Raw genomic sequence first — 12,916 nt, forward strand, 5'->3', positions numbered from 1 at the left:
AGAGTCTTGGAAAAAATGGTGGGAATAATGCTGTGGAATCATCAACTAATCCTGCTCTCTAATATCCTAGTGAACCTCCAGATGACTTCCTACTCATCCAGGTAAGTATCCTTCTTTCAAATATTCAGTCTGTTTCCATAGATTTGGAAAAGATTTATTTGGAAAAGAGTGACTGAGTCACTTTGATGTGAAAATATCCCCTGAAATACACACATAGTATATCTGATCAGAGTTAGAACTGGCTATGGGCAGTTCTTTCTCTAGCAGAACCTATTGTAAGCACAGAGCATGGGACACTTTTCCACAGCCACATGTACACTTACTCCCTCACTTCTGCCGGATTGTGTAACAGGCTCACTGCAATTGTAAGGGCACAGACTCTCTTATTCACACAGTTTCAACCCTTTTCAGGATACCGACGGTCACTATTCTGAAACTCATTGCAGTTAGCAAGCAATGTTTTTCAAAGAAAGCTCCAGTTTTTAAAAGGCCAGCCGCCTTTCTCTTCCCAACTAAAACTTCCTCTTAGCCATTCCCCATCAAATAGTAACAAATAGGCAAATGACAACAATGAAAACCTTCCACCAATTTCATCAAAGTGTATTTTAAAAGTCTGGGAAGCCCTTTTGCTATTCCAGGGCGCTGGAAGTATAGTGGGGCCTATCAGGCTGATGGGGAAATTCTGGGGTGCCTTCATCAGTCAGGTTTATGGTATAACGGGAAGTTTTTACAATTTTTACAAGGAAAATTTGCCCACATCTGATTTTTTTTGTTTTGTTTTTTAAAAACTTTCATTCAAGTAGTTTTGGTCACAGTAACAAATAAAAATATTTAAGGGAATGAATAAAACACCTCCTTTAAATCCCTAAAACCAGCTGAATCTTTTGCAAGGTCACAAAGCTGCTTTGCAAACTTCTACCCAACAACTCCTACTTGTTCCCACAATGGGTGTACACATAAGCCAGATGAAGTGTCGCAGATACACTCAGATGCAGGCAGACAGGAGGTGCTTCTGCATAGCTCTTGCATACTGCAAAGCATCTCTGGTGAAGACTTTCCAGAGTTTTATGAGGAACTGCATCTAAAATGGTGCTTTCCTATGTGTTTATGTAGATTTCATCATTCTTTGTGGAAAGCAATGTTTTTTTTCCTTTACTACCTTGCAACTTCACAAAACATAAAACTACAACAAATAGCTTACATGAGACAAAATGCTGCTGAAGATCCTTTCAGGCACCCCAGTGAAATTTATGGCTACTTCATTTAATATATTTTGTCCTCTTTAATTTATTCTTCTATGGTTCCTTTCTGAATGAAAAACTCAGTGGGACCATAACAAAATGGCTTCTGCCATGAAAACAAAAACACCCCCGCATCAAACCCCAACCAGGAAATATATGTTCAGCCCTTTGATCAATACAGAATTAATTTTTAAAATAGCAAAAACAAAACAAAACAGGAAATTGCAAAGCCCTCAAAAGACGATGCACAATTTAAATAGGAAATCAGTTCCATTTGTGGAACTCCCTAAGGTAAAGTACCTAAATGGCTAGATAAGCAAAAAAATAAAAAATAAAAAAAATGCACGTACCCGTGGACCAGATTTCCCAGGTTCCCCTTTTTCCCCTTTGACGCTCCGGCCTGATGGCCCCTTTTGAAAAATGGCAGATATTTTGCATTAGTACAGTTAATTAAAATTAAATGTTCAGTATAAGTTCCACAAACAAAATACAGATTTTGCACTACTGTGAACGTGATGATTTTTGGATGACTGTGGAGCGACCTGAGAAGAGGACCTAGAAGCTAACAGTTCTAGAGGGGAGCGGTCGGGGAATCAAGTCTCCATCTTTTCCTTTCCACTGTCTGCTTTTTAAGAATGCCTGGATTTTAACTGCACTTTTTGATATATTTTTTCTTTCTTCTGATTTTTACTTTCAAACATTAATCTACCAGTTGAATGCTGTTTTAATTTAACCCCCTGCTGGATGTTAAAGTGGGTTCTTTTTTTATGTTCTTTGAGAAGAGCTGTTTATGGCTGGCTGCAAAGGTCCTAGCTGTAAAAGTTTTACTACTGAAATAATTTGGACTATATCAAATATAGTCAAAATGCAATCAATATATCAAGATAAAGTTTATTGGAAAAGCTAGGCAGAAAGAATATTTTCCAACTTACAAGGTCAGCTTGAAAATTTGGATGAAGAGCTTGATAAAGTAACCATGATTTTAGAAGATGGTAAACAGATACAAGTAACAGCGTTACAACAAGATGGATTGGAATGTAACTTGCTGTTTGCAACCCTGAAAGATGAGGCTGACTGAGAAAGTACAAGTTGGTTAGAGGACTCAGAGAAAGATATGGATTCTAAAGAGTCAAAGTTGACAGAACAACTAGTGATGAACTTGACTTTTCTAAGGAGATTGAGGGAGATTGGGGAACGGTTTCATTATACCCAATTGGAAAACAAATGTTAGGAGATGCTATCTTACAATGTATAGGATACTTTTTTGTATAACAAATGCTGTGGAGATACACACAACAGAGACTTGTGATCTAGGGGAATAGAATCCAATTGTTAGAAAAGATTCTGTTTAATATTTTAAAGAAAAGACTTGCTATTAAGAATCAATCAAAGATATTTTTAAGAAGGTTTTTAAAAAGAAACTGGACAATCACTTGTCTGAAATGGTATAGGATCTACTGCCTGAGCAGTTAGTTGGACTAGAACAGGCATGTCAAACTCACGATGTCACATGGGGTGGATGCAGTTTCAGTATGATGCATCCGGCCTGTGGGCTGGCAGTTTGACATGCCTGGACTAGAATACCTCCAAGGTCCCTTCCAGCTCTATTCTGATTGATTGATTGATTGATTGATATTTGATCCTGGATGAACCAAAGACAATGATTGTGGTCACTTTTGGTAGACCAGAAGCCATTGTGGACTTTTGTGAGTGAAATGCAATACATTGATTGTTGACATAGGGTCTGGAAGTTTGATTTACAGTAGCTATTGGTTTTACCTCTTAACTATATTTTCATATATTAAATAGATGTCAGGTCAAGTGAGTTGGTAAGTAGTGTTGTAGAAATTTACAAATTGTGTGCCTGCTTCACAAGGCGGGGGGAAGTTATTATCTTTCAAATATATTTATCAGTATTCAACTAGGAGGAACAATTTATGTATATGTCTGTTTGGTTTGATTTATTTATGCACTTTTTTGGTGTAGTCTTGTTTACCTTTGTTTAATTTTGTATTTTTTTCTTTTTTAAAGTTTGTATTTTAATGTTTTGAATAAAATAAAAAATTATTTATAAAAGGAAATGCAACTTTTTTCTTTTAATAGGTTGTGTGGATTTTTTTAAATCAGTCCAGTGGAGTAGCTGGGTCAGCGGAGCTGCTGCACAATTTGAGTTGTCCTTCCCCATCTGGAGACCCAATTTGAACTTCCAGACTGTGTCCATTTACGGCCACCACCCCATTGTAATGTCTGAAGGAATCCTCAGAGAATGTGAACTGCTCTGTTAGACTGCTGGCTAACGGCTCTTGTTGCAGACCCTCTGCGGAGTCCTCAGTTAGTGACTGTTCAGCAAACCGCCATTGCAGCTGATCAATATGTCAGCGAATGGCTCGCCCCGCCTCCAGGACCATCTCATAGGAGAGGGGTCCTGAGATATTAACAATTTTAGCAGGCACTCACAATTCCCTATGCCCGTAGTTCCGAGCCCACACCCAATCACCCACATGCAACCCCCTTGGTGCCTTTGGGCGTGCGGTGTCTGCTGCTACTTGGTCAGGGTACAACCTGTCCAGTTTCGTGATCAGTCTTCTTCCCCAGCAGAGCTCTGCTGGGCTTTTGCCCATGGTTGTGCATGGCATAGTGTGCTGGCATAGCAAGAAATCAGCCAGCCTATAGTGCCAATCTCCTGAAACTATGCATTTTAGTGACTCTTTCATCATATGCACATGCGTTCTGCCTGCCCGTTAGTCAAGGGGTGAAAGGGAGCCTATGTTGTGTGCCTTATGAGGTTGGCCCTCAAGAAGGCCTGAAATTCAGATGCTGTGAACTGGGCCCGTTGTCCAAAACTAAGACGTCCGGCAGCCCATGTGTAGCAAAAAGCTTTCTAAGCACCTGGATGGTCCTAGCAGTAGTCATAGTAGGTATAAGAATTACTTCCAACCATTTAGAGTGGTTGTTGACCACTATCAAAAACAACTGTCCCTGAAAGGGCCCAGCAAAGTCAATGTGAATCCTTGACCACGGTGTTTGTGTCTCCTCCCATAAGTGGACAGGGGCCTGCGGCATCTCTGGTCTGGACTATTGACATGTGTAACACCCATGTACTTGGGCCTCAATAGCCTTATCTAACCCTGGCCACCAAAGGTAGCTCCATGCCAGCGCTTTCATCTGGACGATACCTGGATGGCCCTCATGCAGAGACTGGAACACTTTGTGCCTTTGTGCTTCCCCAAAGAATGCGCCCCTTATGAGCTGAAAGCTCATGTCTAGGTATGCAATAGCTCTGGAATTCTGGTACCGAGCTATTTTCCAGCCATCCAGTGTGAACCCAGGACAGCACCCTGCTTAAAATTTTGTCTGCTGTTGTGTCTTTGCCAGGTTTGTGAATCAGCCTATAGCTGTAGGCTGACATAAAAATGGACCACCTTAACATTCTGAGGGAAAGTATATGAGGCGTCTGCCTGTCTGTGGTAAATAGCCCAAGCAATGGCTTATGGTCAGTGAAGACTGAACTTGCGGCTGTATAAATAGTTGTGGAATTTTTTAACCCCGGCCACAATGGCCAAACCCTCTTTGTCAATCTGAGCATAATTGAGCTCAGCTGAGGACAAGGTCCTTGAATAGTAAGCAATAGGGGACTGAGTCCCATCATCTGACAAATGGCTTAGTACAGCTCCAACCCCATAAGGGGATGCGTCACACGCAATACAAACTGGCAAGTTTTCTTTAAAGTGCATGAGCACTGAATTTGAGGATAGTAGTGATTTTACTGCCTTAAAACTGTTTTCCTGAACCTTGGTCCACTTCCATGGGGTGTTCTTGTCTAAGAGCCGAGGTAACAGCTCTGCCACTGCAGCCTTATTAGGAAGGAATGTGTGGTAAAAATTTAGGAGACCCAGGAATGCCTGGAGCTTTCCTTTAGATCTGGGGCTTGGTGCCAGCTGAATTGCCTTCAGCTTGGACTCTGCAGGATGGATGCCTTCGGCATCAATACAGAACCCCAGGAATTCAGTGGAAGGGACCCCAATTTTACATTTGTCCCTCCTCAGCTTGAGTCCCGCTGTGCAGAACCACTGAAGGAAAGCTTTGAGCCGCCTTGCCAGGACCTCAGTGGACTCTCCGGCAATAAGTACATTGTCAAAATAGGGGCAGACCCCTGAATACCCTTGAGCATATGCTCCATGACTCCCTGGAAGATCCCTGGGGCTACACTAACACCGAACTGGAGGTGCTTGACCTTAAAGGCCCCCCTATGTGTCACAATTGTTTGTGTGGCTGCTGTGGCCTCATCCACTGGTTACTGCTGATAGGCCTGTGCCAAATCTAACTTAGCAAACAAGCTACCCCCTTGCAGCGTTGCCAATATGTGGCTAATGACTGGCACTGGGTATGCGTGCTGCTGCAGTGCCCGGTTAATGGTGCACTTGTAATCAGTGCAAATCCTGATCTCCCCGTTGGCCTTAAGTAGCATAACAAAAGGAGTTTCCCACTCCCCAACATCTACAGGCTGTATTACCCCCTGACTGACTAGCTTGTCCAGCTCTGCATCGATTTTGTGCTTTAAGGCAAAAGGCACACGATGGAGCTTAACCCTAATTGGTGTTACGGAGGGATCAAAGCAGCTGTCAATGCTGCTAACATCAGATGTTCTTGCTTTGACAATATATGAAGACACAGCCATTTTCTCTATAACCTGTTACTTTTAGAGTTAGAATTAGATGATGCTGGGGTGGGGAGGAAGAATGGGTATGGGGATTAATTAGACATAATAATACAGTAGCAGAACATTTTTCAAGGCTGTTTGAAATAAGAGATGATAAGAAATGGGGGTTTGGAGGAAGGGGAAAAAGTCTGACTTCAAACTAATTGGAGAATGTGATTTATGACTGTTAACTGGAGGAGGGAACTGTGCTTTAATTCTATATGCTTAGGGGAGAAGAATTCAGATTTCGGCTTTACCATGTACGTGCCAATGCTATGCAACTTGATTAAAGATTCTTTAAGGTAAACAATGTCTCAGAGTTCTTTAAACAGTTCATCTGTTGGAACCCTGACATCAAGCCAAAATCCACAAACCTTTCTAACTACCTAGGGGTCCTGAACCCCAGTCTCTGTTCCCAGAAATTGGGGGGCAGACTGACAAAGATTCAGGGAAGATTTCATCATGGAGGAGGGGAAATCACCTGAAGCCAGCACTCTGGCAGCAGCTGCCACCCTGGGGGGGAAGCAACAGTGAACAAACTGGTGGGGAAGGAGCTTTTGCAGGCCTCCCAGCTGGAAGTGAAACCTAAGCAGCTAGGAAAATTGATCTGGTCGTCAGAGTGGGATAAGGCCAGTGGAGACTCCAGATGCCTCGAATTGGTCTTGCCACCCCCAAGGGCTTCAAAGGCAGAAGAGGTGGAGTTGCGACAAAGGGATTTCCGCATATCACATCCCCAGACCAGTGGGGAGGTGTCAGTCTGTCTGCCTCTGACAATTTGGGTGAGTGGAGATATTTGTCTGCAGCCCATAGTCAGAACAGACTATTTGGCAGAAAGATTTGAAGAGTTAGAAGTGAGGAGTGGTGAATAACTCTTGCTGAGAGAGGCCCCCAGCCCTTCCTTCGCAGATCAAACAGCCTTCCAGCCCCTGGAGTCCCCTGCCAGGGCCTCCAGTCCCACAGAGAGAGAGAACCCCCACAGAAGTGGGGAATTTGGCAACCTCTGCAGATGGAAGGCCAAAAACCTCTGAGCTTGCATCATTTAATAGAGGCCCTGCAACAGCTTGGGGTAGTGCAGAAACCAGGAGAACAGCAGTTTGGAGGCTGGTCTCTGCCCTCAAACACTCAGCAACCGCTGAGGGGCCCACAAATGAGGGAGGTTCAGCAACAACCCCCTCCGAGGCCACAGGAAGCCCCAAAGCAATTGAAGCTAACACAATCTTCGGCAGACCAGCAGCAGAGGGCTCCACAACCCCCTGCAAGCCAACAGCAGAAAAGACAACAGCAACCCCCACCTATCCAGCAACCATTGAGGAGTCTACAGCAGCAGAGGGTGCCACAACTCCATGCTGGCCAACAGCAGGGAAGGCAACAGCAGCCCCCACCCAGGCAGCAACCTTTAGGAGACCTCCGGCAACTCAAGAGACACCCCAACAAACTAAGAGATAATCCCTAACATATACTTTGGTTTACATTACAGGATCCATCCTTTTTGTAAGGGGGGGCTGGATGTCAATGCTGCTAATATCGGATGTTCTTGCTTTGACAATATATGAAGACACAGCCATTTTCTTTATAATCTGCGTGTTACTTTTAGAGTTAGAATTAGATGATGCTGGGGGAAGGAAGAATGGGCATGGGGATTAGGTAGATATAATAATACAGTAGCAGAACATTTTTAAGGCTGTTTCAAATAAGAAATGGAGGTTTAGGGGAAGGGGGAAAAAGTCTGCCTTCAAACTAAATGGAGAATGTGATTTATGACTGTTAACTGGAAGAGGGAACTGTGCTTTAATTCTATATGCTTAGGGGAGGAGAATTCAGATTTCGGCATTACCATGTACATGCCAATGCTATGCAACTTGATTAAAGATTCTTTAAGGTAAACAATGCCTCACAGTTCTTAGAGAGTTCATCTGTCAGAACCCTGACACCAGCATCCCTGGTGCAGAGATTATGTAATCAGAATTCTAATTATCTCACCAGGACATCAAACATTGGTTGATTTGTTATGAACAGTTTACCTGGTCCTGGGTTGCAGAACCACAGTAGCAATCTTGTTGGTATATTCTCCACTCCACAATTTCTTTCCTGCATGAGCTGGCAAAAATATCTCTGGTATGATCTTGGGAAATCCTAAGGCTTTCATGCAAACTTCAGCCCCTCAGTCTGCCTCAAGACTTTATAGCTACTATGGGATAGGCTGGTGTCAGCCATTCTAGGTATTCCAGACAGGAAATCAAAAGATTCATGAGAACTAAATGCTTCTTTACTTTTATTGTACATTTACACTAACACACTTTTGCAAAACTGAAAAAACTTCCCATCTCCTCTGCCTGTACTTCCCAGAGAACTAGGGAGGGTCCCTTCTGTAATGGTATGTGGGAATGATATTGAGGAGTGCATAGAAGAGATCCTCCTTAGGGAACAATCAAACAATTAAAGAAAGAGTGCCCATTAGCTTAATGGTAAGGGAAAGAAACTTAGGAAGGACCTGCTCTGATTGGTCAGTTTCTTAAAGTGAGGGCAGGATATTTGTACTTTCAGTTTTGCAAGATTTGGTTAATGTAGCCTTATAATAAAGTAGAATTAGCTCGTCTGGTCTTGTTTTCTGCCTGGTTTACCTAGGAAGGCTGACACTTCTGAGAAACTTTCTCTATTCTCATTTCTCCTTAGGACTCAGATTTTATTTATCAGACCAGGGCTTTTTTTCTCATAGAACGCTCAGAACGGAGTTCCGGCACCTTTTTTGGATGGAACCTTGTAGGATAGACAAGGCGGGTTGTATGACATGTGTGAGTTCCGGCACCTTTTTCTTATACAAAAAAAGCACTGTATCAGACCATTGTCTAGACTGTGACTCTCCCTTCTGTCTTGCAAGGCTATTCTCACAGACCATTATAGATGGCTTGGAATTGATCGTGTAATTAGTCATGAGATTTCTACTGGTGTAGCTAACATTCTCTATGAAGCTGAGGATCAATTAAGATGTTCAGAATTCAGAAATTCTGATGATTCTGATGATGCTTTAGTCTCATTATTGATCACTCACAGAACCTTTGTTTCTGGGAATTCTCTCCAGTTATTGGGACTCTAGAATGACCCTTAATTTACTTTACTAAGGAACCCTTGGCAAGGAAACAACCAGTAGGCAACTAGAGAGCAGATGGTATGCAAGCATGGCTACTGTGTGTTGATGACTTCACTCTTCTTACACCTTCAGTGAATCATGCAGCAAGACTTTCTTGATGGTGGTTAATGCTTCTTTGGAGTTTTTTTGGTTTTGTTTTGTTTTTATGACCCCAGTTACTTAATTAATTGATTACTGACAATAATATTACTGACAATAATAAAGTTGCTGTTATTAATTTTAAAATTAAAATTAAAATTTAGTTATTGATTGAAATATAGAATTTCAGAATTCAATCCAACTTTGACTCAATTTGAAAACTATTTTGTGATCAAGCAGGTACTGATATCCTTTCTTTGTTCTGGGATTAATTTTGATATTGGCACTTAATGAGAATGGACAGACAACCAGAGACTGATAGAAATACTGGATAAAACTAGCTATGTTTAGATAAAGCTGTTTTTATAGCTGTTGTAGAATTTAAAATTAAAGTGATTTTCATTTGGGTTATTTGCTCCTGAAGCATCACTCCCTCTAAAGCTCTATGACCACTACAGCCTTTGAAATATTTATTTCAAGTTCCTAAAATGGAAACCTTGTTTTATTATGAGTAGTTGAAAGATGTTCATGCAACTGGCACTGGTTAGTTACATAAACTTTAGAATAGTAAGCTTGAATACCCTGTCTTGAAAATCAACTGAAGTTCCCATTAAAGAATGTGAAATTCATTTATTTTGATCTTAAAATTAGATTAATAAAAACAGAAAATTCTGTTTTATGGGTATAGGATACTTTAGAAAATGTTTAATAAGGTTTGCATGCTGTTATTCAGAAGTTGCAATGTTATTTTATATAGTTTTAACTTGCCCTACTATTGCCACATTTGAGGCTGGAATTAAAACAGTTGTTAACATGACCTTAGCTTGATCACTGTTAGTTAAGAACACAAATATTTTGCTTGGCTAATGTTCCCAACAGATGGAATCTATCAAGAGATCAGAACTGTGGCATTTTCCTGCATAGGGACAGGATAAAAACATTTTAATACAATATCAGAAGGGTGCTATATACTTGCCTTGCAGCAATGGATTGCTGATATATGTGGCGAGTCCACATTGAAATTGAATTATTTTTGCTACTTTGTTTTTTTGTTTTGTTTTGTTTTGATGGAGAAGCAAATAAGTGGTTTTTTAAGCAATTTGATTTTGGAGTTTTTGATCATGAGGTAAATTTCCAACCCTTGTTTTTCATTTCCTTTTTCCCAGGGATTTTTTTTCTTTTTGTATTTTAGGAAACCTGAAATTTGGTTTCATTTTGTGTGTGTGTGTGAGAATGAATTAGTTTGAAATGGGAATGTGGGTTGAAAGATTTCCACTTACTGGTAATCCATCTTCACCTTTTTCACCAGGATCACCCTATTAGAATTTAAAAAAAACAAACAGCCAATTACTATAGCAGAGCATCAATGTTTACAAAATGCATTTTCCAAATTTAGATAAGCATACTTTTGTGCCCTTCCCCCCAAAAATGTCAAGCATGTAACATATCTGTTTATTATAAACTGTTAAATGTAACATAGATTTGCTAAGCATTAAACCTGGAGTGAGTAGTTTTCTGAACTCCTTAGGACAACATATTGAGCAACTTCAGGGCACAATTGAACCTCAAGTCACTTTTGAAGCTGAACATAAGGGGGGGACCCTTTTTTCTACTTTGCAATATAGTAACAGATTTAGACACTTAATTGATATCAGCTTTGTTGGTTTTAATCTGTACTATGGATTTTCTAACCTACAGCCCACAGCATTCCTTATAACTGGAATGGCTAATTTGGCCTTTTACAATGCTTTCCTTATTTTACAAAGCCCAAGTTGAAAATGAGCAAGTGTTCCGGAGAAAATTTACAAATGAACATAGAAAAAAAATGGATGGTGCTCACATTGTTTATTTAAATTTTTATTTTGTCATTAATCCTCATCATAAGTGGCAGCTTCTAAAAACAATGTAATGAAAAGAAATAAGAAGTGTATATTTACTTTGTCTCCCTGTATGACGGTGGTCCCTTTCTCTCCATACGATGTATCTACTCCTCGGGGACCAGGAGGGCCCATGACACCATGCTCACCCTGCAAATATCCCCAATAAACAAATTGGCAAACGAACCAGCAAAAGGCATTGTAGTTTACTTAGTTCCCATCATTTCAGGAGATAACCCATATCAAAAGACAATGCAATCTCCATAAACAATGAAACTGTTTTAAAAATTTCCTTAAATATACTGTATTTTCTGCAATAATTGATTCACATAGAGCTTGTAGATCAGCTGTCTCAGATCCCACAGATGGAGACAGATGTTTCAATATTAGAAACTATATGATAGATCAATACTTTTCTCTAATATCAATACAACTAATTAGTCAAAATGTAATTTCATGAATATTCTGAGTTCCCCAAAACATTGGGTTACTAACTTCAATTGATACAAAAAGAAAATAAAATTATATTGACACAAGATGTAATGGAACTTTAGTATTTTAAACATCACAGAATCTTAAGACATGCCTTTCATTCCTTCACAATCCTTGAATCTCCAAAAAAGAAGTTAAAATTTTTTTAAGCGTCCCCAACCCTCACACATACCCCCAGGACACAACATTTAAATTAGTGACATGGGTTAATTAGGTGCTGCATGAAGGAATAATTCCTTTGGCTTCTTGGGCCTTTTGGCTAAGACCTCTCTCTCTCTCTCTCTCTCTCTCTCCCCCTCTCTGTGTGTGTGTGTGTTTGTGCGCACACGTGCATGTGTGCATGCAGTAGATGTTTTAAATCTTTCTTAGATGGTTGCTGGCTGTAGCGTTTTGAAGAGTATTTCTCCCTGCCCACTTTCTCCATGCTCCATGTTAGCATGCATGTCATCAAATCTCCCCTTAGCTGCTTTTCTCCCCAAACTAAAGTGATCTAAACATTTTGCTTTTTTGATGCAGAAAAATTGCTTGAGCTCCTTGACTATTTTGATTGCTCTGTTCTATGATTTTGTATATATGTATGCATCTGAACTTAGGGAGTTTGGCCTCAATATTCATCACTCTGTGCTTATTTAAACTGAACTGCATTTACCATTTGGCTGACGTTAGTCAGTTTGAACATATTTTTGGAGCTGTTCAGAATACTTAGGGTTATTAACTACCTCATCTTAACCCCTGTGTTGAAATAGTTTATGAATACATTAAAAACTTTAAGAACTTATTCTCAGAGAAAGAAGCCTGTCAGAATGTACCCTTGTTTTGCTGTAGCTCTACAGGCGTCATTGAAATTAAATTTTGTAATTAAAATTGAGGAGTACATTTAAACCCAGTGTTTTGAGAAGAGCCAGAGCAGCAACTGGCCCTAAAACCCACTTATACATCCAATAGCATAAGCTTGACTCCCCAGCTTATTGACTTTTACAGTGCAGCCTAATTCTAGTTGTAGTAACTCTGTAATCACTCTCTTACTGACCACTCAGAGATAACCAAATCTCCATAGCCATGAAGGCAATGCACAGTCAAATGCTGCTGAGTCTCATGTGGCTGGCTAACATTCAGTAACAGTGGATTCCATGACAGGTTTTTTCTGAATTTGTGTAAGTTTCTTTCTGTAATTAGTTCAGGGATTAAACAAGAGGTAAAACAGAGGACCCTGGAGCTGTAGAGAAGACACCCCCTTGCCTGTGCTTGTGACTTTCAAAAGAGCAACCTTACCTTTTCTCCTTTTGGACCTTGGAAATTCAAGCCCATATGACCCTGGTGATACAAACAAGAGGCAGTTGATAAAATAAAAATCACCTTTGAAGTAAGTATTTTTTTGCAA

At 40.4% G+C, this 12,916-nt stretch overlaps 1 protein-coding gene across 1 annotated transcript in view; it reads right to left on the reverse strand.

Annotated features, from left to right (window-relative positions):
- The window catches only part of COL4A1 (collagen type IV alpha 1 chain), a 154,987-nt gene that overhangs the window by 82,423 nt on the left and 59,648 nt on the right, over positions 1-12,916 (reverse strand). Inside the window, exons 12-15 of the mRNA XM_083349205.1 lie at positions 12,808-12,849; positions 11,104-11,193; positions 10,447-10,482; positions 1,592-1,651 (exon numbers count right to left, since the gene is read on the reverse strand). Of these exons, the coding sequence (XP_083205331.1) occupies positions 1,592-1,651; positions 10,447-10,482; positions 11,104-11,193; positions 12,808-12,849 (228 nt within the window). The remainder of the gene's footprint in view (positions 1-1,591; positions 1,652-10,446; positions 10,483-11,103; positions 11,194-12,807; positions 12,850-12,916) is intronic.

The sequence above is a fragment of the Vipera ursinii genome (genome assembly GCF_947247035.1).
Source record: "Vipera ursinii genome assembly, chromosome: 1".
In the NCBI taxonomy this organism is placed as follows: domain Eukaryota; kingdom Metazoa; phylum Chordata; class Lepidosauria; order Squamata; family Viperidae; genus Vipera; species Vipera ursinii.